General features: G+C 37.2%; 2 protein-coding genes across 2 annotated transcripts; one reads left to right on the top strand and one right to left on the bottom strand.

Moving 5' to 3' along the window:
- Window positions 1–230: 230 nt before the first annotated feature.
- LOC111912559 (protein SMAX1-LIKE 6) lies at window positions 231–4,034 on the bottom strand. Its single transcript, XM_023908297.3, has 3 exons — window positions 2,480–4,034; window positions 2,080–2,326; window positions 231–1,951 (listed from the first exon to the last, which is right to left on the bottom strand). Exons 1-3 carry the CDS (start codon window positions 3,655–3,657, stop codon window positions 419–421), a joined length of 2,958 nt encoding a protein of 985 aa, XP_023764065.1. The 5' UTR covers window positions 3,658–4,034; the 3' UTR covers window positions 231–418.
- Window positions 4,035–4,281: 247 nt separating this feature from the next.
- Window positions 4,282–5,020, top strand: LOC128126342 (uncharacterized). Its single transcript, XM_052764087.1, has 2 exons — window positions 4,282–4,610; window positions 4,716–5,020. The coding sequence occupies exons 1-2, from the start codon at window positions 4,290–4,292 to the stop codon at window positions 4,725–4,727; spliced, it is 333 nt and encodes a 110-aa protein (XP_052620047.1). The 5' UTR covers window positions 4,282–4,289; the 3' UTR covers window positions 4,728–5,020.
- Window positions 5,021–26,932: the final 21,912 nt, after the last annotated feature.

Below are 26,932 nucleotides of genomic sequence, written 5' to 3'. Positions count from 1 at the left end.
CATTGGTTGCATTAGTACAATTATTTCTAATGTCTTTGTCGAGCGCGAAAAGGCATTCAATACGCTTAATTGGAACCCATCTAGATGACATTTTGAGGCAAATGGGTTTCAAGGATAAATAGATGAAATCGATTAAAGATGCATCATCTTTTCTAAAACTTGAAACTAAAAACAAAAATAAATGACTTCACATAACGCATCCATGAACAGATGAATGAAGAAGCTCAAGATGAACACATATCACTATACAATATTATATATCACCGCAAGCAATTGTAGCACAAAACACAGAACAACATGAACGATTCCGTAAAATTGTGGGGATATAAAATCAAGCCAAAAACTAGCCTGTTTTCGATGCTAAAACTAGCATTATACATAATAATTACAATAAAAAAAAAAAAACATACCTAAATTATCATTTCACCATGATCCTTGAAGGAAGACAAAGACACGACAGGTCATCTTCTTCAACCATAACCCTTTCAACCATAAGTTTCACCATGGATTCACCATCGACACCATGTTTCTGCTTCTGCTTCGCTTCCATAAACCCTCTATACAGAACACTATCAATCCAGTTCTTTATATTCTCTTTTCTTTCAGATAACCAACAGGATGCAAGAATCTGTAACATTACTTCATTCTCGATCTCCAACAACACATTTGATCCAACTGATTTCTGAAAGCAAACACTGATTTCTTTCAAAATCGTTTCTGCAAGTGAGTCGAAATCGAAAGGTTTCATCACCACTTTTTCATCAATTCTCTCTAAAAACTCATCCAACCACACTTTTTGAGATCCCGATTCCGTTTCATCCTCACTCTCTTCCGATTCATCAACCGGAAGATTCAAATCAAAACCTGATTTCAATTTCTTGATTCCCGGTACCATTATCTCAAAATCCCCGATTTCAATAACTTTTCTTTTGTTACAAGTAACGGGATTTCGAGAATTTAACCGTACAGGTGAAAGGAGTACACTCGAGGTTCCGGGATCCGTGAAACTTTCAATCAAGATTCTCATTTGAAAGGGTTTGGCATTCATGATTCTTTCCTCGGAATAGCTGATTCCGTTTCCATTTCCGTTTCCGTTTCCGTCCCCTTCTTCACTACTACTCAAGGTGGTTACAAAGATGGCATCAGTGAGGCGGATTTCCCGACCACGGGAATCGGACAATTTCCCTGTCTTGATGGCCTGAGATAAGTTCTCTTTAGTGACAAAATCAGCCTTGTCTATGTGTTCAAGAAGAACAATTGACCGAGGTTTCTTGGTCAACTCTTCACCGATGAAATCCGTAATGGTCTTTCCTCTGAATGACAAATCAGAAAAATTTACAGTTTTCCTGTCAAAAACCGAGCTCCTGTGATGTATTTGGTTTTCAAAATTCAAATCTATAGAAATCAGGCTATCCCTGTTTCCAAACACAACTTCACCAATTGCTTGACTGATTTTCTTTTTCCCGACTCTATCGGGCCCACAAAACATAAACCAAATATTGCGCCTTTTGTCCCCGATTCTACACCGCGTAATCGTTTGGCTAATGGCACGAATCGAATCATCTTGATACCCGACTTTATCAACAAGAGCTTTGTATATTTGCTTAAAATCTTTTTCATAAGATTTTGGTATTTCATGGGCCTCGACATAGATTGTTCCTAGGCCCAAATCTGTTGTTATGGAAGTTGGTGGTGAGGATGATGGTGTAGTTGTAAAAAAGTCGACTGGTGGTGATAGATTTTTACATGGGATTTGTTGGTTTGAATCGTGGTGGTTGATTTCAGCCCGTTTGGAGTCAGGCTGAAATCTCCAATCAAGGTCCGTTCCCGTTTGGGAACGGACCCTGATCGGTGGCGATGAGGGATTGCCATGGAGACGGCGACATATGTCGTTCCATTTCCTTTGCAGCCCTGTCACCCTCGCATTGAATACACTGCCATGGTCTATAGCCTGCACTGAAAAGATTGGGCATATGTTGAAACTTATATTTCTTCGTATAAAACAATAAAATTTGGTTATTCCTATGTAAAAATAGCAGATTAAAAATATAGAGATATAATTATGAAGAAATTACACACCTGTATTCCAGTGTTTCCTTTGGTTAGATCAGATTCGGGATTTTGCAACCAAGAAGCTACACCCACGGACTGTTGATCAGCAACAGACACTGTCGTTCCTCCTTTAAGAACAATGGAAACTTCATGTTCATACTTCTTGTTGCAAAGGTCACAACGAGTTACAGATGGATCTGAGTTTCTTGATGAATTTTCCAACTCGGTTTGTATAGGGAAGAAGCCACCAAATGGCACAAATGACCCCATCAAGCTGTAATTATTATATCATGAGCATCGTACTGTGTGAGATTATGTAGGCAATATCAGAATTAGCTCCAAAGAGGTTTGTTTTATTTTATATATAATAATTTATATAATAATAACTGATGACATGGTATTTGTAGCTTTATACAAAATTACTTACTTGGATTTCAAGGGCTGTGATGCACCAGGACTCGATTTAGAAGACGTGATTGGAAGCAGATTCAAGTCCCATTCTTTCTCCAAGGATGGGAATTTGGCTGAAAGTTTCATGTAAGTTTCATAACTTCCAATGGATCCAATCAACCATGATTTCCCACTAACCAAATTGCTCAATTGTGAAACAAGATAGTCGAGAACGCCAGATGATTTCCCATCAAGAAACAGCTTCAATTCTCCGAGATTGAGAATCACACCGGAGTTTGTGCAGGTGTCGATGTTGTCTCTTACCTCCTTCAACTTCAAATTCATCATATCTTCACTCAAATTCCCAACAAGAAACTCACGGATCTCCTTCTCGATGTTGATTACATTTAATCCTTGTAATTCGGTAGGCAAGAAATCTGTTTTACCCATCTTTAAAGAATCTGTGAATCCAGCGAGGACATGGTCAGCGGAAACCCCGATTAGGAGTGGATTTCTTGAGGTTTTCTTGGCCAAAACTTGCCCGATTCTTTTGAAATCTTCTTCTCCTTGATCAACAGCGAATGGGAAATTAAACCCGGCCCGATTGGTATTCGAATCGGGTAGGTTACAGAGGAACAGAGGCGGAAACCTCATCATGGATTTCTGGAACCCAGAAACTGTTGGTGGATGTAAGATTGCGATTTTGATATCGGTGCTTCGGAAACCCGCATCGCCGAAAACCCGACTAACAATTGGGTCATCGAGAATGGACAAGATGAAGTGTTTGAGCTCGACTTTAACACACGACAACGAGGATTGAGAGTTGTGCAACTGTTGATGCATCTGATACAAATGAAACGTCTCCGGATGCCTCCGTTGATTCGCCTGAGAACGTTTGATTGCTGCCATGAGTGAATTGGAAACCGGTGGTTCGTCATCTGATGTTTTGCTTTTAGAAGAAGGAAGACGATCGAGGGAAACGGTGACACAGAGCTCAAGCGCACGAAACTGGAGACGAGGGGAGTAAGCGGAGCTACGCGCCCGAGCACACGCGTCACGTAAGGTGGATGTCGGCAGGGACAAAAGAGCGGAGACGGCATGAAGAGAGGTGGTCTGGGAGTGACACCGCCGGCGGGCGACGGCTACAGCATCATCCAACGCACGCGCGGCCTCGTCAGTTAAACATTGCCTGGCTGAGCTGACCGGCGTTGGCATCGCCGGTAAGCATATATACACCCACAATTACACGTATATACAAAATCAAAAAATATAAAATAAATATAAAATCGTAGTATTATTATAATCACAGAAGCTTGCTGCAAATCTAAACGTCAATAAACAATTATTGAGTAGTGTTCACTTCAATGCCTTTTGCAATTATTTATTGAGATAGGTGATGAAGGGGGCATTTTTGTTCTTGGGTTTTTCAGTGGGGCCATGAAACAAACACATGGTGAGCATAGATTCTTGAAGAACATCAATGAAAGATTAGAAAGATCTTTCTGCCTTCGTCTTTATATGGCAGAATGGTAGTTTTTAGCACTGTGTGTGTGTGTTGCGTGTGTGTGATAGAGAAAGATGCCGTGTCCACTTGATAAACAAATGGGCCAAGCTCGGCATCAATGGAAGTCAAGGTCACTGTCATGCTTTTTAGAGAGAAAGAAAGTTGTTTTTGGATTCAACAACCCTTTAATCTAATTACATAATTCAACTTCGTCCTCACATATGCTTTTTAGAGATAGATTTAATACTAATTGGGATAAATTAAGAAGAAAATTTTCGTGAAATAACCATTGGGGGGTGCGGGGGGGGGGGGGGGGGGGGGGGGGTTGGTTAACGAATTAACCATGAAAATCGAAGATTTGCTAAATGACCACGAGATCCGCAGAGGGGCTTCTGCGGACCGACTAATGCCTTTATGGAAAGAGGATTTCTCTGAGGAATTACGTGGCAGGGGTAATTTAGTAAATTCACCAAAATACCTCTTTCCTTCCTTCGCTGCGGAAATAGACGTTCCTTTTGGGGGAGTTTGTTGCGGAAGACGAAGAACACGGGACTTTGATTGTTGCATCGACGGAGCAAGAATCGAACAAAAAGAAATGGTGAGGCGATTCCGGAAAGTGCAAGAATTACACGATGATGTCTTATCCAATGGGGATAAAACTCATGTAAGTGTTATCCACGTTTTAAAATTGTATGAAACCCTAATTAACATTAGTAACTTCGATTTTTGATGTTAAAAATGTGTTATTAATCAATATTATGTTTTGTAGGGTGTATGTTAGTGAAATAGATCACAAAAATATGGATTCTACCATTGTTACCCGAAGAACAATTTCTCAGAGGACCATTCCGAAGAACATATCCGCAGAGGACCTTTCTACGGATTGCAAAGGCCTCTGCGGAATTAATTTTATTATTATTATTATTATTATTATTATTATTATTATTATTATTATTATTATTATTTTGACGATTATGAATATGTTGTAAATGTGATTGGGATTTTGATAACAAACAATGTTTGTAAATGTGACTGGGATTGGGTAAATGTGATTACGCATTTTGTATAACTACTTCAAATAACAATGTACTTTAATAAATTTATGTTAATTAGCTTACAGTTGGTAGGATCATTTGCATTTTGTTCATTTAGCAATAGATTGATAACCAAGATTTGGTGTTGATCATGTGTTTAAATTAGATGTCACACCCTCGGACCAAGGATGACGGAAACATCCAAGGGTAGAGGACTTCATGTATAGTATCACAACGAGTGTATAATAGTACTCAAAGTAAAACAACCATCATAAATATAATTGAAAACATTACACCATAGTATGAGTTTACATGTTTCTAATTCAATTACAAAATGATGACCAAAAACGAAATGTTTGACGATTTAACGTCCCATCCTCAAAAGCTGTAGATTTCCTGTTTCACTGATTTCCTGAGAATACAAGTAATTTTTGAAATGTCAACAATTAAGTTGGTGAGTTAATAAGCTTTTGGATGAAGAGTTTGAAAATCCTTTGTTTGTGAATGTATTACATACCAAGAAAATCCCTTATTTTCCTTAATAAATGTTATGTAGTCTTAAATCCCAAGACCGAGTGTCTATGTGTTCCGAAATTTCAACGTAGTGTGCCGTTTTAAATAGATAAAACCTTTTTTAAGATAAAAGTTCCCGTAAACTTAAAATGTGTTAACTCCCTATGTGAGTCGCTATAACCATATTATGACTAGATGACCTGCTACAACGTTTGTCAGACGTTTTAGAATTTGTATGACATTTGTCACCCATAGACTTGCAGGTCCGGCTGTACTAGCAGCAAGGTGTGGGGTGTCAATCCCAATATAGATATATACACAATTTTCACGCTCTCCTTACAAGAGACTCTGGTTATAACTTACAGGAATTTTAACCCGTACTCTAGGAGTACAATGAAGACGTGTCTCACAATTTACGTTAACGAGTTTACGTGTAGTATGTTTAGTGATGCATAACTATGCTTCTTATGTCCCCTTATTTATGTTTGTAATACTAAAGGACTCTTACCATATAGAGAATACCTTTTTGTTACTAAACTGTAACTTAATAGAAAACATATATGAACTATGAAGTTATGAAAGACAAACACTTTGCTCAACATGTTACAAAGTGTTATGGAAATTGAATGCTGCAAACTAGTTTTTAAAATTTCTGCGCTATTTTAGAAAAGTCATACGAAATCAAAAGCCAAATCCGTAAACTCTCAAAGTTTAGGAAATGTGTCTAGTTTGTTCACAAATTTTATTATGATTTTTATAAGTTTCTAACTTGTGTGAAAATGTTCCTAATCACAGACTGGTCCAGATTCATTACTGAAATGGTGGAAGTTTTGTATAATTCACCATAAATTGAGGAAAATTGGTATGGAGATGTATAAGTAGTCATTTTAAAGGTAAAAACCCAAACTACTTGCATATGAAACAGTTTTGAAAGACATTAGGTCTGAGATAGTCAAATCAGTCCGTGATTTGGGCTCTACTTTTCTGTGAAAAGTTGAGGTATGAGTTTGAGTGACAATAAGGAGTGTTAACTTGTATTCCCCCCCCCCCCCTAAAGCTTGAAGAAAAAACATAAAAATGTAGGGGTATGAACTTACCTTGTGGGGTTTCTTTTCTGTGGACGATGAAGAAGGTGAAGTTCCAAGTCCAGAATACTTGGGGAAAGCTTAGGAGTTCAAGGAATCTATGGACAACATGATGATTTTTGAGTAAGAATCCTGGTGGAGAACTCATTGAGTGATTAATTTTCAAGATGATTGATGAAATACTTACCAGGGTGAATGTGCATGCAATTTCTTCCTGGGGCTTGGTCGAATTCTAGAGAGATGAGGGAAAAAGGAAAATGTATGTTAGGGGCTGCACTTGGGTTTTATAGTGAAGGTTGGAAATCCAAATGATTAGATTCGAGAAAGATAATCTGATGGAGTGTTGGTATAAAGATATGGATTTGCCTAGGTAAATGGAGTAATGATGCTAATAGGTTGTCATAGAGTGGTTATGGGGAATAGGGCGTGTCATAACCTTTTGGGTAAGTCAACCGTCCTTTGGATAAAGTTTTGTACAAAAGATACGATGTGGTGTGATGTTTTTCTTTGGTCATGATTTAAGAGGGCGAGCTCTCACTTATTGTGGCGTGACTTGATTCTTGCTGACTACAGAGGTGAGTCCAGAGTCTATTTGCCCAATCTGGAGTCAAATTGCTACATCTGGAGTCAAATAGCCAGGTCCGGAGTCGATGCGAAAATTCCAGGGTGTGTGGAGTCACCTGATTCCGGATTCATCATATTCCGGACTGAGATGGTTTCGGATCATGAAGGCTCTTTTGTTTTACGGGGCTTTTCTCCTAGTTTAGAGTTGTGTGGTTGAGGAAAACTGGACAAGGAGTCTCAACTTGAAAGTGGATCCGGACCGAAAGAGAGCTCTGAACTGAAAGAGGGTTCCGGACCGAAAGAGGGTTCCGGTCCGAAAGAGGGTTCCGGTCCGAAAGAGGGTTCCGGACTGAAAGAGAGTTCCGGACCGACAAAGAGTTTCGGTCCAAAAGAGAGTTCATTAAGTAACTTCCCGTTTTGAATGGTTTTTGGCTAAGTTAAGGGTTGAGATGCCCCGGTTGATTATGAAGAGTTAAGAGAGGTTTTCAAGAAAGGTCTGGGAGAGATTTCACATACTTGGAGAGATTGAAATAGACTTTGTCATATGCCCTTATAAATGTTTTCCTTCGTAGATCGAAGTTCGTAGGCTTAGTTACATCCTATTTTGAGTGTTATGCATCTGTGACAACCCGAAATTTTCTATCCTGTACAGTCAAATACTTCATTGAAAGTCAAACTCATTCTTGCTATCATTTAGCACAAATTGGAGTTTATTTGAGCGTTATGAGCCTTGTACACTTAAGGGATACATGTCGGGGTTTATCTGCTGAAGTTATAGCTCAAAGATCAAGTCTGAAACCCCTTGACAAGGAGTTCACGGCCACCAAAAGGGATTTTACGGTCGTAAACTCCATGTGGGCCGTAAACTCCTCCTATATGATGAGTTGTTGGCCATTAGTTCACTTCTTTCTTTCCCTTGGCTGATTTCCTCCCAAATCCTCTCAAGTATCATCCCGATCTTTGTCCCCGGTCTTCAAAACTCGTAAGTTTCTTGCCCTAACTAGTTGATATCTTACATGATCTAGTGATCATACATGATTTCATCCATGAAATCATTCCATTTTGTAGATCTTCAAGTTTCACCAAGAACACCAAGAACACACACTAGTGTTGTTGGCCAAAACCGACCATTCAAGCTCATAGATCGTAAGTACTCTTGATCTAACTCATTGTACACTAGGTTTAACATTTCTAGGGCTTAGAAATCACAAAGAAACACAAGATCAAAGGAGTTTATGGCCAAGACATGTTCTTGGGCCGTAAACCCCTATAAGTGAGGCAAAATGCACCCTAGTCCCTTACCAAGCCTTGGAACTTAGTCTAGAACCAACCACCATTGAACTAGGGACTTCAAAAATCGAAATGGTACTTCACACCATGAGTTTATGGCCGTAAAATCATGGGGAAGTGGTCCCCCAGGCCGTAAACACAAGTTAGGGTCATTCTTGGACCTTAAACTCACCTAGCCTCTTGTTTAAGCCTTGGAACACTTAACCACTTAAGACACCTTACCTTTAAGCCTCAAATGGTGACCCATTAGAGAGTTTACAGCCAGGAGTAAACTCCCCTGGGCCATAAACTCCATTAAGTATGGTCCATTGACCATAAACTCACTTACAATGCCTTGCAGTCTTTTGTTACAACCCAATAGCCTCCTAACACTTTGACCAAAGTGTTTTCCACGCATTAGGATGTTTATACTTGTCTAATTAGTGTTATAACCACTAATTGTATATATACATATGTCTTTATATGTTATTAGGATCATTGTGTGTGTTTAAGTCTTCACTTGACACCAAGCACTTGTCCGACACTTCCATACGATCCACTCACTGCAGGTGAGTTCATGCCCCTTAATTAACCTTTTAAATGTTACTAAATTTTTATAAATGCTTTTATGAGGGGGGGGGGGGAATACAAGTTGAACCATGATAGTTATTATATCAATCACATGTGATTAATAACTAGCATACAAATGGATTTGCTACACTTTTAGCTGTTTTACCAAACAGATTACTTCGAATGACTTTCTCAAACGTTTTTACATGTTAAAACTATTTATCAAACTGTCTTACATACTTTATGCTTTCTTTCAAACTCTGTTAAAATTGTGTTTCAAACAAAGGTTTTCTTATGCTTAAAACTGTTCTTATCAAACAAATTGCTTTCAAATCGTTTTATAAACTGACATCAAGTCATCATTTCTTATTTATTAAACTTTTCAAAGGTTTTACAAAACTTCTTTTATACTTTTATATTGTCAATTGCATTCCTATATATGTATAGTTATATAAGTAATGTTTAAAGGACTTAGAACTGCTAGCTCGCTTTAATTCCTTTTCCTTGTTTGGATGTGGCCTTAGGGTATCGGTTAGTTGTCCGAATGTCGTCTAAATATTAGTTATATAGCATGTATACATATATAGACATAAAAGTTCTATCCGTCAGTTCAATACCTTTGGGTAGAAAAGGTATACCTTCGGTTATACACGTACATTACTAGTAACTATAATAGGTATAGTTAGGAGATACTACTTACTATTCCAAGTATAAGGAATCACATAAGAGTCAGTTCATTCATGAGTCTATACTAATACATTACATACTATATGAAGAGATACGATTACATATAATTAGAAGACATACAATTATAGGACATACAATTACAAGACATACAATTAGAAGACATACAATTACAGGACATACAATTACAAGACATACAATTACAAGAGATACGATTACATAGATGCGTTTACATAGATACGATTACATAGATACGTTTACATAGATACTATTACGTAGATTCTATTAAATACTTTTCAGGACTTACCATTCCACCCCCAAGGTTGTTAGCTACAGTAGGGAAAATGCATATCGACGGGTGTCTACGGTTGTACTGTTCGGAGAGTTACCACGCCGTGAATATCCTAGTACAAAAGGATACAATTTTAGTTATTATATTATTTTTCTTCTTGCCTTTACTTTGTGACACATTCACATGAACGACGAGGTAAAATATATTTGATATAGATAGACTGTTTTCCTTATTACTTTTATATTGTGACACATACACATAAACGATGAGGTAGACGATAGTTTTATAATAATAATAGTTATACAAGGGAAAAACCGTCACATTTACAGTGATGCATAGTTTCAAAACAGTCGGGTCTTGGTAGAAGGCTACTTTCAAAATAGTCGGGTCTTGGTAGAAGGCTACTTTCAAAACAGTCGAGTCTTGGTAGAAGGCCACTTTCAAAACAGTCGGGTCTTGGTAGAAGACTACTTTTTATACTAGTAGGAAATATGGGATTTTCTAGTGTTTTCAAACGTTTACAATTACTTACATACATGTTCATTGATACAAACTTTTCTTCAAACATTTACAACTCTTTCTTTACAGTTTTACAAATCAAAGACACATAAATACTTATGAATTCACCAGCTTTATTGTTGATACTCGCTTTCAAAATAACTTATATTCTCAAGCTACAAATAGACATGTACGACAACCAGGTTTTTTGAAGACGGAGCAGTCAAGACTTGTCTTTTATTTTGAATATTCATTATGTTGTTTTATACTATGAAAGAACCTACATGTACTTAAAATTATACTATTAATGCAATGGATGATGTTTTTGCTTATTTACTACTTTGCATTGTTGTGATACATTACATGACGTCCTCCGCCCCAGAACGTTTCCGCCGTTCTCGGTTTTGGGGTGTGACGGCATCCCTAAAGGGTACGTAATAATGTCTTATAGAGTTGTTATTTCCCTCAAACTGATTAGGGTTTAGAAATTTTTTTTGAACATTTGAAACTCTCAAGTGTTACTTTGCATTAAGATTTCGAGTCATACATTGATAAACATAAAGAAATCCCTACATATTGGCACTAGTTGAGTTGACCGGTTTGACTTTCATTGACTTTCTTTTGACTTTGACTTGACCGGAAGGTGATAGTTCTCACATCATCCCCCTGTTAAAGGAATTTCGTCCCGAAATTAGCGTTTTGACTGGGACCTCAGGCGTTTGGGAAGAGATGTGGGTATTTTTGCTTCATCTGATCTTCGCGTTCCCAGGTGAACTCGGGTCCTCGCTTAGCGTTCCAGCAGACCTTCACTATCGGGATGCGACTCTGTTTCGTTCTCTTGATCTCTCGATCCATGATCTCTACCGGTTCTTCTACGAAGTGGAGACTCTCATTGACCTCGATTTCCTCGAGTGGGATCACAAGAGTCACATCGGACAGACAGTTCTTTAAATTTGACACGTGGAAAGTCGGGTGTACGTTGTTAAGTTCTTAAGGTAGTCGAATTTTGTATGCTATCAGGCCAATCCTGGTGAGGATTTCAAACGGTCCGATGTACCTTGGATTTAGTTTGCCACGTCTGCCGAAACGTATTGTTCCTTTCCATGGTGAGACCTTCAATAGTACCCGGTCCCCAACCTGGAATTCTAATGGTTTGCGCCGCTTATCGGCGTAGCTTTTTTGTTGATCTCGAAATGCTTTCAGTCTCTCTCGGATTTGTACGATCTTTTCCATAGTCTCTCTTATGATCTCAGGACCTGTGAGTTTGCTGTTAGGGACTTGTCCCTTTGCTAATTGTGTATCTCCCACTTCATCCCAACACAATGGTGATCTGCACTTGCAGCCATAGAGAGCTTCAAATGGCGCGACTTTGATGCTAGTATGATAGTTGTTATTATACGAGAACTCAATAAGTGATAAGTGGGTATCCCACGGTTTACCGAAGTCAATAACATAAGCTCTTAGCATATCCTCTAAGGTTTGAATAGTTCTTTCACTCTGCCCATCGGTTCGTGGGTGGTAGGCCGTACTCATGTCTAGCCTGGTCCCTAGAGATTTCTGTAAGGACTGCCAAAATCGTGAAGTGAATCTACTATCTCTATTAGAGATAATTGATATCGACACACCGTGTAGTCATACAATTTCTTTGATGCACGTCCTGGTCAATTTTTCCATCTTATCGGTCTCCTTAATTGGCATGAAGTGTGAGGATTTGGTCAGTCTATCGACGATTACCCAAATGGTATCAAAACCACCCGCTGTCTTAGGCATTTTGGTTATGAAGTCCATGGTTATTCGTTCCCACTTCCATACGGGTATCTTGGGTTGCTGTAGTAAGCCCGAAGGCTTTTGGTATTCTATCTTAACTTTAGCGCAAGTTAGACACTTTCTCACGTAGGTAGCGATTTTGGCTTTCATGTTCGGCCACCAGTTGTGTTTCTTCAAGTCCAGGTACATCTTGTCCGATCTGGGATGTACGGAGTATCGAGTTTTGTGTGCTTCATTCAGGATGACGTCCCTGAACCCGCCGAATTTCGGTGCCCAAATTCGGTTCATGAAATATCGAGCTCCGTCGTCCTTGACTTCTAGATTCTTATCCATTCCTCTTAATGCCTCACTTGCCACATTTTCAGGCTTCAAAGCTTCCAGCTGGGCCTCCTTGATTTGTACGGATAGGTGCGAATGGATTGTCATGGTTAATGAATTTACTCGGCGACCCAAGTATTCTTATCGACTTAAGGCGTCAGCTACCACATTGACTTTACCTAGGTGATAACCATCTCACACTCGTAATCATTCAACAATTCTACCCATCGTCTCTGCCTCATGTTGAACTCTTTTTGATTGAGGATGTGCTGAAGGCTTTTGTGGTCGGTAAAGATAGTACACTTTGTTCTGTAAAGGTAGTGTCTCCAGATCTTTAGGGTGAATACTGCTGCTCCCAATTCAAGGTCATGTGTGGCGTAATTGACCTCGTGTGTCTTTAGTTGCCTCGATGCGTAGGCAATGACCTTTCCTCATTGCATTAACACACATCCAAGGCCCTGGTTTGATGCGTCACAATAGACCACAAAGTCCTCGGTCCCTTCAAGCAGGGATAAAATCGGGGAACTGCACAAGGCCTGTTTTAATGTTTAGAAGGAAATTTCTTGTTTCTCTCCCCAGGTGAAGGTCACACTCTTTTGGGTTAGGGTGGTAAGGGGTTTGGAAATCTTGGAGAAGTTTTGGATGAACCTTCGGTAGTAGCCAGCGAGGCCTAAGAATTGGCAGATTTCTATAGGCGTCTTTGGTGCTGACCGGTTCTCGATCGCCTTAATTTTGGAGGGATCCACGTGTATCCCTTTTTCGCTAACCACATGACCGAGGAAGTCTACTTCTCGGATCCAGAATTCGCACTTTGAAAATTTTGCATATAATTTCTCCGCCCTTAGTGTCTCCACTACTTGTCGTAGATGGGTGCTATGTTCTTCTTTACTCATTGAATAGATCAGAATATCATCTATTAAGTCAATCACGAACTTGTCTAGGTAAGGCCGACACACATGGTTCATTAGATCCATGAACACTATGGGCACATTTGTTAATCCAAAGGGCATTACCACAAATTCGTAGTGACCGTATCGAGTTCTGAATGTCGTTTTAGGGATATCCTCCTCCTGAATCTGTAGTTGATGGTATCCTGATCTTAAATCGATCTTTGAGAAGTAAGATGCTCCTTGGAGTTGGTCAAATAGGTCGTCGATTCGGGGTAAAGGGTATCGGTTCTTGATGGTAAACTTATTTATCTCACGATAGTCGATGCACATGCGAAACGATCCATCTTTCTTTTTCACAAATAGAATTGGCGCTCCCCAAGGTGAGAAGCTGGGTCTAATGAATCCTTTGCTCAACAGTTCGTTCAATTGGATGGATAGTTCTTGCATCTCGGCTAGCGCTAGGCGGTAAGGCGCTTTGGCTACGGGGGTAGCTCCGGGGATTAAGTCGATTCGAAATTCGACTTGTCGTGCGGGTGGAACTCCTGGAAGGTCTTCCGGAAATACGTCCGAGAAGTTACAGACCTCCGAAATGTCCTTGATGTTCTTCACCTCGTGTTTCTTATCCACTACGTGGGCTAAGAAGGCATGGTATTCCTTGTGGAGATACTTTTGGGCTTTGGCACAAGAGATGATTTGAAGGTTTGTAATAGGTTTGTCGCCGTAGACGACAAGGGTTTCGCCACTCGGCAGATTTAGGCATACATCCCTTTCGTAACACTGAATATCAACATGATTTGAACTTAACCCATCCATGACAATGATGATGTCAAAGCTTTTGATCGAAACTAGCAATAGATCGATTTTGAATGGGTGGGTGTCTAGAGTGAGGGTACACCCTGAGTATATGTCGTTAGTGCTTTTTGTTTTTCCATTAGCCATTTCCACAACGTATGTATCTTTTAGTGATTGGAGGTTTTGTTTTAATAATTGTTTGAACTTGTGGCTAACAAAAATCCTCTCAACTCCACTATCGAATAATATGCACGCCTATGAGTTATTGAGGAGAAACGTACCGGTAACCACCGTGGACTCTGTCGGTGTTGATTTGAGACATAGCAGCCGCCATTGCGGCCGTAACCGCAACCTGAAACATAACAGGGTCATACTGTGGGGGCGGTGGTAATGGATTTGTTGGTGTTCCGCCAGTGCGTCTTGCAGATCTTCGGGGTGGCTCTTTCTGTCATAAAATTTTAAGTCTTTTAGTGATGGTTATAAGTTGGGTGTCGTAGAACTAGATGATTATTTTCAAGTATAGTATTCCCCGACTTTCGGATGTCTATGAGTAATTTCACAATAGTAGTCTATGTAAGTAAACTTATGAATTCTTGTAGTGATGACTCGAATGAATTCTTGTGTTTCTTGTTCCTTGCCTAATCCACTCCTAAGACTACTCGACGTACACAAGTTGTGTGCAATTTAAAATTTAATAAATCATTGAAACTGATGAGTCGGACCTAGGTCCATAACCAAGTAAGAAACAGGCCCTAAGGCGGACTCACCATTTCTAAGTCGATCATCCCTTAATTACGCATAACTTCGAAGTACTCTTTAAGACTCTTAGAGTTATCGTTAGCAAGTTGTTTGTAGTATCGAGTTATGATATTTAACGTCAATATCCAAATAAAACAAAATACATGCCAATTTTATTGATGTCATTCTTGTACATATAGATAGGAAAATTTGACCTCGTAGTAGACCCACATTACATCAAATTTCCGAATACTTAGTCGCAGGGTCAACCATAATAATGAAGAAAAGAGTAGCGCTAATGCATACTCATGGACCTAACCTACGGTGGGAGGTAAGGAGCGCATTGCTCCTCATGGGGAGCGTTTGATGTTCAGGATCTTGGGTTCCGAAATCTGGCTTTCGACTTCGCTCAAACGCCTCTCAAGGGCGGCTTGATTTCTTCTGAGCGTCCCAATCTCAGCCAGAGCTGCATCCAGCTCCCTCCGGAGAGCCTTGGTGTGGTTCTGGGTCTGATCACGGTCCTGATCCAGTCGTCGAAGTCTTGCTGTGTTGACTTGGGCGATCGTGTTAGTTACTAAGAGTTGATCGTATGTGGTTCGGACTTGGGCACCTTGGCGTCTGACGCAGCGTATTACAACAGGAAGACTCCTATCAGTCGGACCTCCCCCTTCAAGGTTGAGGAAATCCCCATTTGGTCCGATGGGAGGTTGCTGACATTGTTCTTGGCTCCAGCGTCCTATGGTCTCGACCCATTGGGGCATCGGGCCCTAAAACTGCGGTCCGGGCGCTGGGGTAGAAGGCGGGTTGTAGACTTCAGGTTCTCCTTCAGAATCCTCGTCCATGTCTTCCTCCCCTTCTAACCCCTCTAGGTCCTCCTCTGGATCCTCCTCCGGTTCTTCTTCAATTTCTTCTTCCGGATCTTCCTCTATCCATCCTCCATTTCCTTGGTTCGGATAGTAAGGGTCTCCAGGTAGGTGAAATCGCCATGATATCTGTACAAGAATTTGTGGGAGGGTAAGAAGTATGATATGATTGCTAGAGTAACATAAATCATTCCTATAGCATTTTTTTTACCGATGTCCCCCCATCATATGCAGCTTGCCTCTCGGAAAGACATAGTTGATCAGGCTATTCCCATTCGGTACTTGAGTACATATCCTAAGGCACACCCGTAGCGTATAACTCGCCTTCTTTTGTTTTCATATTCTCCTAGTCGCAACACTACCTGACGAGTATGGCCGCACTAATACCTTTAGTGAGGAAACATTTTTATTTCCAAAGGTATAATCATTTGTAAATGTTAAATCAGAGACTTTTAGTCCCAATGCATTTATATTTGTATATCTTATGTGGTCCGATATACTTAGGTCGCAATAAACAATGCTCTGATACGAATCATTCACACCCTCAGACCAAGGATGGCGGAAACATCCAGGGATGGAGGACTTCATGTATAGTATCACAACAAGTGTATAATAGTGCTCAAACTAAAACAACCATCATAAATATAATTGAAAAAGTTACACCATAGTATGAGTTTACATGTTTCGAACTCAATTACAAAATGATGACCAAAAATGAAATGTTTCGATTTAACGTCCCATCCTCAAAAGTTGTAGATTTCCTGTTTCACTGATTTCCTGAGAATACAAGTAATTTTTGAAATGTAAACAATTAAGTTGGTGAGTTCATAAGCTTTTGGATGAAGAGTTTGAAAATCCTTTGATTGTGAATGTATTGCATACCAAGAAAATCCATTATTTTCTTTAATAAATGTTATGCGGTCTTAAATCCCAAGACCGAGTGTCTATGTGCTCCGAAATTTCAACGTAGTGTGCAGTTTAAAATAGATAAAACCCTTTTTAATATTAAAGTTCCCATAAACTTAAAATGTGTTAAATCCCTATGTGAGTCGCATAACCATGCTATGACTAGATGACCTGCTATAACGTTTGTCAGACGTTTTAGAATTTGTATGACATTTGTCACTCATAGACCTGCAGGTCTGGCTGTAGCTAGCAGCAAGGTGTGGGGTGTCAATCCCAATATAGATCTATACACAATTTTCACGCTCTCCATACAAGAGACTCTGGTTATAACTTACAAGAATTTTAACCCGTACTCTAGGAGTACAATGAAGACGTGTCTCACAATTTACGTTAACGAATTTATGTGTAGTATGTTTAGTGATGCATAACTATGCTTCTTATGTCCCATTATTTATGTTTGTAATACTAAAGGATTCTTACCATATAGAGAATACCTTTTGTTACTAAATTGTAACTTAACAGAAAACATATATGAACTATGAAGTTATGAATCAAAAACACTTTGTTCAACATGTTACAAAGTGTTATAGAAATTGAAAGCTGCGAACTAGTTTTTAACATTTCTGCACTGTTTTAGAAAAGTCATAGAAACGTCATACGAAATCAAAAGCCAAATTTGTAAACTCTCAAATTTTAGGAAATGTGTCTAGTTTGTTTACAAATTTTATTATGATTTTTATAACTTTCTAACTTGTGTGAAAATGTTCCTAATCACAGACTGGTCCGGATTCATTACTGAAATGGTGGGCAGTTTTGTATAATTCACCATAACTTGAGGAAAATTCGTATGGAGATGTGTAAGTAGTCATTTTAAAGATAAAACCCAAACTACTTGCATATGAAGCATTTTTGAAAGACATTAAGTCTAAGATAGTCAAATCAGTTCGTGATTTGGGCTCTACTTTTCTGTGAAAAGCTGAGGTATGAGTTTGAGTGACAATAAGGAGTGTTAACGTGTATTCCCCCCCCCCCCCCCCTAAAACTTGAAGAAAAAACATAAAAATGTAGGGGTATGATCTCAGCTTGTGGGATTTCTTTTTTGTGGACAATGAAGAAGGTGAAGTTCCAAGTCCAGAATACTTGGGGAAAGCTTAGGAGTTCAAGGAATCTATGGACAACATGATGATTTTTGAGTAAGAATCTTGGTTGAGTACTCATTGAGTGATTTAATTTTCATGATGATTGATGAAAGACTTACCAGGGTGAATTTCCATGCTATTTGTTCCTGGGGCTTGTTCGACTTCTGGAGAGATGAGGGAAAAAGGAAAATGTATGTTGGGGGCTGCACTTGGGTTTTATAGTGGAGGTTGGAAATCCAAATGATTAAATTTAGGAAACATAATCTGATGGAGTGTTGGTACAAAGATATGGATTTGCCTAGGTAAATGGAGTAATAATGCCAATAGGTTGTCATAGAGTGGTTATGGGGAATAGGGCATGTCATAAACTTTTGGGTAAGTCAACCGTCCTTTGGATAAAGTTTTATACAAAAGATACGATGTGGTGTGATGTTTTTCCCTGGTCATGATTTAAGAGGGTGAGCTCTCGCTTATTGTGGCATGACTTGATTGTAGCTGACTACAGAGGTGAGTCCGGAGTCAATTTGCCCAATCCGGAGTCAAATTGCTACATCTGGAGTCGAATAGCCAGGTCCAGAGTCGATGCAAAAATTCCGGGGTGCGTGGAGTCACTTGATTCCGGATTCATCATATTCCGAACTCAGATGGCTTCTGATCATGAAGGATCTTTTGTTTTACGGGGTTTTTCTCATAGTTTAGAGTCGTATGGTTGAGGTAAATTAGACAAGGAGTCTCGATTTGAAGGTGGATCCGGACCGAAAGAGAGCTCCGGACCGAAAGAGGGTTCCGGACTAACAAAGAGTTCCGGTCCGAAAGAGGGTTCCAGACAGAAAAAGAGTTCCGGAACGAAAGAGGGTTCCAGACTGAAAGAGAGTTCCGGACCGATAGAGAGTTCTGGTCTGAAATAGGGTTCTGAATCGACAGAGAGTTCCGGTCCGAAAGATGGTTCTAGACCGACAGAGAGTTCCGGTCTGAAAGAGGGTTTCAGACTAAAAGAGAGTTCCAGACCGATAGAGAGTTCCGGACCGAAAGACAGTTTCGGTCCAAAAGAGAGTTCCTTAAGTAACTTCCCGTTTTGAATGTTTTTTTGGCTAAGTTAAGGGTTGAGATGCCCCGGTTGATTATGAAGAGTTAAGAGAGGTTTTCGAGAAAGGCCTGGGAGAGATTTCACATACTTGGAGAGATTGAAATAGACTTTTTCATAGGCCCATATAAATGTTTTCCTTCGTAGATCGAAGGTCGTAGGCTTAGTTACATCCTATTTTGAGTGTTATGCATCCCCAAAGGGTACGTAATAGTGTCTTATAGAGTTGTTATTTCCCTCAAACTGATTAGGGTTTAGAATTTTTTTTTGAACTTTTGAAACTTTCAAGTGTTACTTTGCATTAAGATTTCTAGTCATACATTGATAAACATAAAGAAATCCCTACATGTTAGCACTTGTTGAATTGACCAGTTTGACTTTCATTGACTTTCTTTTGACTTTGACTTGACCTAAATGTGACAGTTGTCACATTAGATCAGACAATGCTTGAAGTTCTTTAATGTGTGCCCTAAAAAATGTTGAAAGAATATGAAGTTAGGTTTTCATAGTAGATTGTTGTCTTAATAGAAGAATAAATATAAGTACAATGTGTTAACAAGTTAGTTTTTGAAAGTATGATGTTATAACTTGTTATATTTTCCAAGTACATTGTTTTGAATAAATATAAGTACAATGTGTTAACAAGTTAGTTTTTGAAAGTATGATGTTATAACTTGTTATATTTTACAAGTACATTGTTTTGAATAAATATAAGTACAATGTGTTAACAAGTTAGTTTTTGAAAGTATGATGTTATAACTTGTTATATTTTTCAAGTACATTGTTTTGAATAAATATAAGTACAATGTCTTAACAAGTTAGTTTTTGAAAGTATGATGTTATAACTTGTTATATTTTCCAAGTAGATTCTTTTGAATAAATATAAGTACAATGTCTTAACAAGTTAGTTTAGGTTAAAATTTAAAACTATTTAAAATAAGATTGTGGTTTGCTAATTGATGAAATATATGTTTTAAGTTGTGTTACATAAATTGTCCCTCTTGCATAGTACATTGCCATATAGTTTAAAGAAAATTTTGTTATATAGGTTAGGTTAGGTTTAAAATAACAATGTACTTTGATAAATGATGAAATTTATTGTGTTTCACATAGTATGTTTATATTGTTAATGTGTAGAAAAATTGTTGTTAGGGTGAAACAATAGACTCGCTGGTGAGACAAGCTTGGGAAAGTAAAGCGACACAAAGTTATGGCCAATATCTCTACAACATGCAGAGCCCATAAAGAAACCCACATGCCTTTAAACCAAATCATATTTCACAAGAAGTATGGAACTACTGGCAAGAAAAATGGAATACATATGAATACAAGATGAAATCCAAGCAGAACAAGAAAAATAGGCGTAACGGTGTGGCTGATGGAATAACACAACCTACCCATAACGCTGGATCCACAAATCATTTGAATATAGCTTCTGATTTGGTAATTTTTAATGGTACATCAATGTTTATGTTTATGTGTATGTTTAACATTTTATGGTATTTATGCAAAAGAGGAAATCAGGACGTGATCCACTCCATAGTGAATTGTTCATGTATACACACACAAAGAATCACGATGGAGTCACGTTTACAAATGAAAAAGATAGAAAAATTCTTGTAATATTCATTTCAGTGCAATTAAACTTTTATATTGTAGCTAGTCCTTAATGTCATTCATAACTTTGATATCTTTTTATTTAAATTATTATTATTTTGTAGGCGTCCTATACACAAAAACAGGAAGAGTTGGAAGCTGAAAGTGCTGAATTTGAGGATGACAAAATATTTTATGATTCTGTTGGTGGGCATGACAAAAAAGAAGACTTTATGGATTAAGCTCTTTTGCAAAGGCGGTTCCCAAGATTAATGGTAAAACGGATGTATCTTACATTCTGAAAAAAAATGATGAAATGGAAGAATTGAGGGAACTTGTTGCTAAACAAAAAAAGCAAAACGAGGAGCTTAAAGAAATAATGAAGGCCCAAGAAGACCAATAACAACGCAAGAGTCGAGCAACTTGATAAACAAATTAAATCGACAATGGATCTTATTAATATTATTAGAGAACCACAAAACTAGTAGGGATTTTCCATGTAATAAATAACTATTGTATTATTTTATGATATAATGTTATTTGATTTTTTGATATATTTGTTTTACATATATTACTACAAAAAAAATTGGATTTAATTTATAAATCGATTATGCATCCGTCCCTATGAAATTTTTGCTATGGAATCTGCTATATAATATACACCACAAAAATTGTTAGGGATTCATGACCACAAAATTTGCTAGGGATTCACTACCTAAAAATTTGCTAGGGATTCACCACCACCGAATTTGCTAGAGATTCATCACCACAAAATTTGCTAGGGAACCACCACCACGGAATTTGCTAGGGATTCACCACCACGAAATTTGATAGAGATTCACCACCACAGAATTTGTGATGGAATCCTACTATGGAATACACGACGAAATACCGTCTACAATGGATTTCATTCCGTTGTCACATTTGCAACAGTGATTGTTTCCCTAGCAAACCCTCGCTACGGGGTATTTTGGGATGGAAATCGGTCATCACAAATTTCGTCGCTATTCGTCTTTTGCAACGGAATTTCAGCTTTTCGCAAATAAATCCCTCCCTCGCAAAATTGCAGTTTTATTGTAGTGACTAGTGTTAGGGTATGTATGTTTCAAAAAAACAATCTTAGGTTTACACACCAAACACACACATAACCTTACTTGGTAACCTACATACCCTAACACTCGCATCCAACCAAATTTGTAATGAATGATATGGGTTATATTTAAACAGAAAAACCTAGTTCAAAATCAAATTTCATGGACCAAAAACATTCAAAAAGTGGAGCTCTTCGGCTTGAGAGATTTTAGGGAAAAATCAGGATAAAAGATGTTGTTTTGTTGGCTCAAAGCGTTGGCACAAGACCAAAAGATTTAAGGATGGTGAATACATGTAATAGAAACACCTAACTTGGTCCAAGAAAGGTTCATACACTAAAAAGAAAGAATGAAACTCAATGTTTACAAAAATCCCGAGAATAATGTGCGTAAGAGGTTTTAAAGGCATTTTATGGTGGTTTTTCGAGAGTTTGCACATCCAAGCGAGTCCTTAAGATTAGAGGAAGATTATAACCAATTTTTTTTACAATGCTTGAGGGATTGAATCAAGTTAAACATGTTGAAAACTATGACATACCTATTTTTTAGAACTAAAAAATCTCTTCTTAACGCTTTAAAATCACATTTTTTTTTTTGTTTGCGGAAAATCCCAATAATAAAACATTTTGCGGAAATTGTTTCGTTTTATTAAAATATCTTTGAGTAAAGATGTTGTTTCAAAATACGAAAACTCTAAGGATGTCATAATCAATACATAACATTGTTATTGTATAAAGATCTAATGGTCCATAACACTATTGCATGTTGTCTCTTAATCACTCGACATCTTAATCAAGTTCTATCAGCTTTAACCCTGTTACATGTGATGCATTTAAATTGAGTGGTCAGGTTGGGGAACCTGGTGAGACACATGGGGTTTCAATCCCACAATATTATTATGATAAGAATTTATAATCATCAAACGTGCAAAACCAACTGTTACTAAACAATATAGATATATACCATAACTTAGATATCTATAAAACATTACACCTATACATACTCATCCCAATCAATTCTCACAAATCCTAGTCCCCAATTATCAAAAAGAATCAACTTTCCTGATGTGTCATTTATATAAATGGTCTGACTACACAACTAGGGGCTCCCTTGGCTGGTATAAGTCATAAAGGCACTTAAGCCATCATAGTATTTGATGAATGATGGTATCATATTTCATCTACGACGGTGGGTAATGAGCCCACACTAGCAATGTAATTCACAAGACTATCTAGAACGTTAAGTGTTTCCATCCTACCCTATTAGATGACCAGGCATAGCCTCTGGTTGGTTGACCATACCAACCATATCTGGCTATCCAAAGGAATACTATTTATACTCTGGTACGTAAAGCGTTCATCCACATGTGTCATTGAACATAGTTTTATTCTGCGTTCCTATCGCACACACCCTTAATATGATGTTACCCAATATTCAAACTTAATTGAACTAAACATTCCCTTTAAGTATTAGTGTATAACTAGACAAGATTACAAAGCCTGTAATCAACATAATTTCCTGTGTATGTAATATTTTTACAATACAAGGTGTAACTAAATAATCTTTTAATCTACCTCGATCTAAATGTCCTTTATAAATATTATTTTATTACCAGGTAAGACTATAATGCTTATAATTGATTTCCAAACCATTTTCCTATTTATACCCAACTATCGCAATATAGTAAACGACTATTCTTTTTATCAAATTTAGCTGGATTTAAATATTCTTTATATGTCTTAGTCTAGAAATTATACGAGACTACAATCATTGTAGTCGAATTTTTAAGTAATCATACTAATTTTTAAGATTATCACGTAATAATATTATATAAATATCTTTAACAAATAATTAACCATAACTGATTCACATAATTCATGTTATCAAATACACATTTAACAAATAATCTAGATAATAAACATTGAAATCATATATAAACTTTCAACAATTATTTAATACTTTTTAATGATTACTGACATTAAATTATGTTCATAAAAGTAACTATGCACTTACATAATGTAGGTGGAAGACTCGCGGTAAAGTCAGATCCTTGATTGACGCTTTAGATTTCCCTTCTAAAAAAATCTAAATACAAATATTACTAAGCCTTAGTATTCATTCATATGTATAAAGTTTTCTCGTTATAATGTTTTCTCTGTTTTATCAATAATTCCAAATGAAACATTGATGTATAGATGATAAGAAACAACCAGGTAAGATCGTATCAGAGGTAGGATGCGTTTGGTATATCAAGATATACTATTTGGAAAATCCAGTTGAAAGACTTCACTGATCTTGCCTTATCATCATTCCCGTAAGTAGACGAGTCCGTGTAACGACTGGTATTACCGATAGATCTTTTTTATAAGTTAATAATAATGATTATAAACATAAATATAAGTTACTTAAAGCACGGTAAGCATACCTCAACTTACAGGTTGTTTGACGAAAATCTGGATATTACGTGGGTAGAACTTCAAAAACGAAAACTCCAATTCTCAGGGCTCTCCGCTGCTCCATAGCTTCGCTACTAACACTAAGAACTACTAGGGTCGAGGCTCGAGGCATCGGGAAATTCTGAGAGATAAAGGAATGATTTTGAACAAGAAATATGATAAAAAACAAGGCTATATATAAGGATATGTAGAGGGCGTTTCGCATCCTCGACACGTGTCGATTATCTATGGATTTTTGTAGGGAAGAAGGGTGGCTCTAGATTCACTTTTTATGACGCATCTTGTCGTATCGACTTGAATGCGATACTTCGATAAATCCTAATTTCCTCCTACAAAGTCAAATGTGGGCATTCTTTATATCCACTAAATCATGATCACGACTACTATACCTTTTGTTAAGATTATTTATCCTAAATAATCATTTATTTTTAATCTTTATTTTATTTCTTAATGATAGTTTTTATACTCCCTCCGTTCCAAAATTATAATCCATCTTTCCTTTTTGGTTTGTCCAAAAATAATAGTCCACTTCTAAAAATAAATAACATTTTTACCAAAATACCCCCGTATTATTACTTAACTAAATAAGCATTTAATGGAACATTAAATGCAAAGTAAGGAAAAAACTGTCATTTTATTATATAAAGTTAGTGGTAACTAATACTTTTCTTAATCTGTGTGTTTTTTTGTCTTTGGACAATAATATTGGGACGGAGGGAGTATTAAGATTTTCTACAAATATTATATAATCATAATATTTGTCCATTTAGTGTGTACATGATAATTATTTATTATCTCATAACATATATGAAAAAAAATTACTTTAATCAAGGATTTTAATTGTACGTTAAAATATATAATTATAATTATTTTACTCTAAACGTCTAGCCCTAAATTGTGGGCGTTACAGAAACAAACCTCACAACATAAATCCCATAATATACGGTTTTCCGGCTGTTAGAGAGCTGTTAGAGGCTGCTCCAGCCTCTAAAGCGATGAAGGAAGGTTAGGAATCACCCTAGGTATGGAGTGAAGGTATTCCCTATCGCATTAAGGTGTCTAAAGTCTTAACTAAATTGGCATAATCTTAGTGAATAAATGTAAAGCATTTTTTGGGTTACCCTCATAACCAAAAATATCTAGAATTGATATTAGAAGAGAGAAAAAATGATTTGTTAATATATCATATGATTAATATATTAATTAGAAATAGTTAAAAAATAACTTTGAATTAATTAGACATAGTTGGAATTGATTAATTATTAATCAAAATTTATTTGGAATTAACTCGAGATTAACTAAAATTAATTAAAGGTGTAAGAGCGAAATGTAATTGTTCAATAGTTGAACAAAAGAAGAAATTCTAGAATCATCCAAGCATGGACAGTTTTGAAGAGGACTTCTAGGATTTCTTGAAGCCTCCTGGTAGCTAATAAAGAAATGATTTGAATCGAGGATTAAATCTAATATTTAATTCTTAAAATATGGATTTATCTGCAAGTTACCTAATCTATAAATAAGGACCCTTGGGAATCACAAATTCGTGGCTAATATCGTTTAGGATGAGAAATCTGAATTACTCATCATCTCCCCTCTATCATGTTGATTTCATGTATTTTAGGGATTTGGGTGTGAATCATTAGAGATATTCACACTATTGGATGTTGGATTTCCATGTGCTATTGAAAATTAAGAAGTTATTATATTTTAAATACTAAAAGGTATGTGTTGGGTCAAAATATGGTTTATACTTTGCTTGTCTAGGAAATTGTATTTTTCTGTAATATTTCTGGAGTTTACGGTTGAGTTTACGGCCGTAAACCCATTTACGACCCATGTCCACCAAGCCCATATTCTCCAAGTATAAATATAGGTGTTAGGGTGAGGAGTAGAGATGGATGAAGAGAAGAGAGTACATGGTCTAGAGAGAAGAGTGTGTGTTAGTGTGTGTGAATCTCTTGTATCCGGATCATAATTCATATCAATACATACAAGATTCATATTATTTTTCTTCTCCTTCTCTTCTATTTGATATGACATCATCCGTTTGATTGGGATTCCGCACCATCAAACGAATTTGATTGATACACATACAAATTAGGGACTTACAATTGGTATAAGAGCCAAGGTTGTATTAGTCAATTTTGTTAGATTTGGAGCATTATTTGATCTTATTTTCGAAATATTCTTGCGTTTTTGGATAGATCTCGCAAAAATAAGGGGGGGTTTGTTCTTCGTGTTTTTCATAAAAAAAGGTTTTTGATCGACTTTTGGAGCTTCAAAGTCGAAAAATCGGTGTTTTTTTGGTCGGAGTTTGCGGCCGGCGGCTAGGGTTTCGGAGTTTGAGGCTTGTTTGGGAGTATACGGCTCGGATTTCGGCTAGGCTCGGATCGCGGCTAGGGAAGCCGGCTAAGCAGCAGCAAGCCGCATAGCGTTTAATTAAAAGAAGGGGAAGCGATTTTGCAGCTGCCAAGGATCGAACCTGCGCCTCCTCTATAGTCTACGATGCGCCTTACCAACTCGGCTAGCAAGCCTTTTGTTTCATCTGTTCGAAATTTAAAACATAACATGTTATTCTCGGTTTCAACTTTCAAAATTTCACACTTTTCACCCAAAATTCAATTATTTTTATTTTTAAAACCTCTCTTTCAATTAAAATAATAATAATAATAAATAAATTAAAATTAATTAAATTAAAATTAATAAATAAAATTATATTTTAATTTTTTTTCTTTTATTTTTTTAACTTTTGACCTTAAATTTTGACTTTGACTTCCAAGTTTGATCTTTGACTTTTTCGTTTAACTTTTAAATTTTCAAATTTAGCTTTTCGGTTT

This window comes from Lactuca sativa, chromosome 5, assembly GCF_002870075.4.
Source record: "Lactuca sativa cultivar Salinas chromosome 5, Lsat_Salinas_v11, whole genome shotgun sequence".
Classification (NCBI taxonomy): domain Eukaryota; kingdom Viridiplantae; phylum Streptophyta; class Magnoliopsida; order Asterales; family Asteraceae; genus Lactuca; species Lactuca sativa.
This window is presented reverse-complemented; position numbering and strand designations above follow the sequence as displayed.

What these genes read in the sequence shown, in the direction of transcription:
- LOC128126342 (XM_052764087.1), top strand. Translation starts at nt 4,290, where the DNA reads ATGAAAATCGAAGATTTGCTAAATGACCACGAGATCCGCAGAGGGGCT.
- LOC111912559 (XM_023908297.3), bottom strand. Translation starts at nt 3,657, where the DNA reads ATGCCAACGCCGGTCAGCTCAGCCAGGCAATGTTTAACTGACGAGGCC. An exon ending in TCACAGCCCTTGAAATCCAA is followed by an intron (nt 2,327 to 2,479) that starts GTAAGTAATTTT and finishes TAATAATTACAG; the next exon opens with CTTGATGGGGTCATTTGTGC. An exon ending in AAGGAAACACTGGAATACAG is followed by an intron (nt 1,952 to 2,079) that starts GTGTGTAATTTC and finishes TTTTCAGTGCAG; the next exon opens with GCTATAGACCATGGCAGTGT.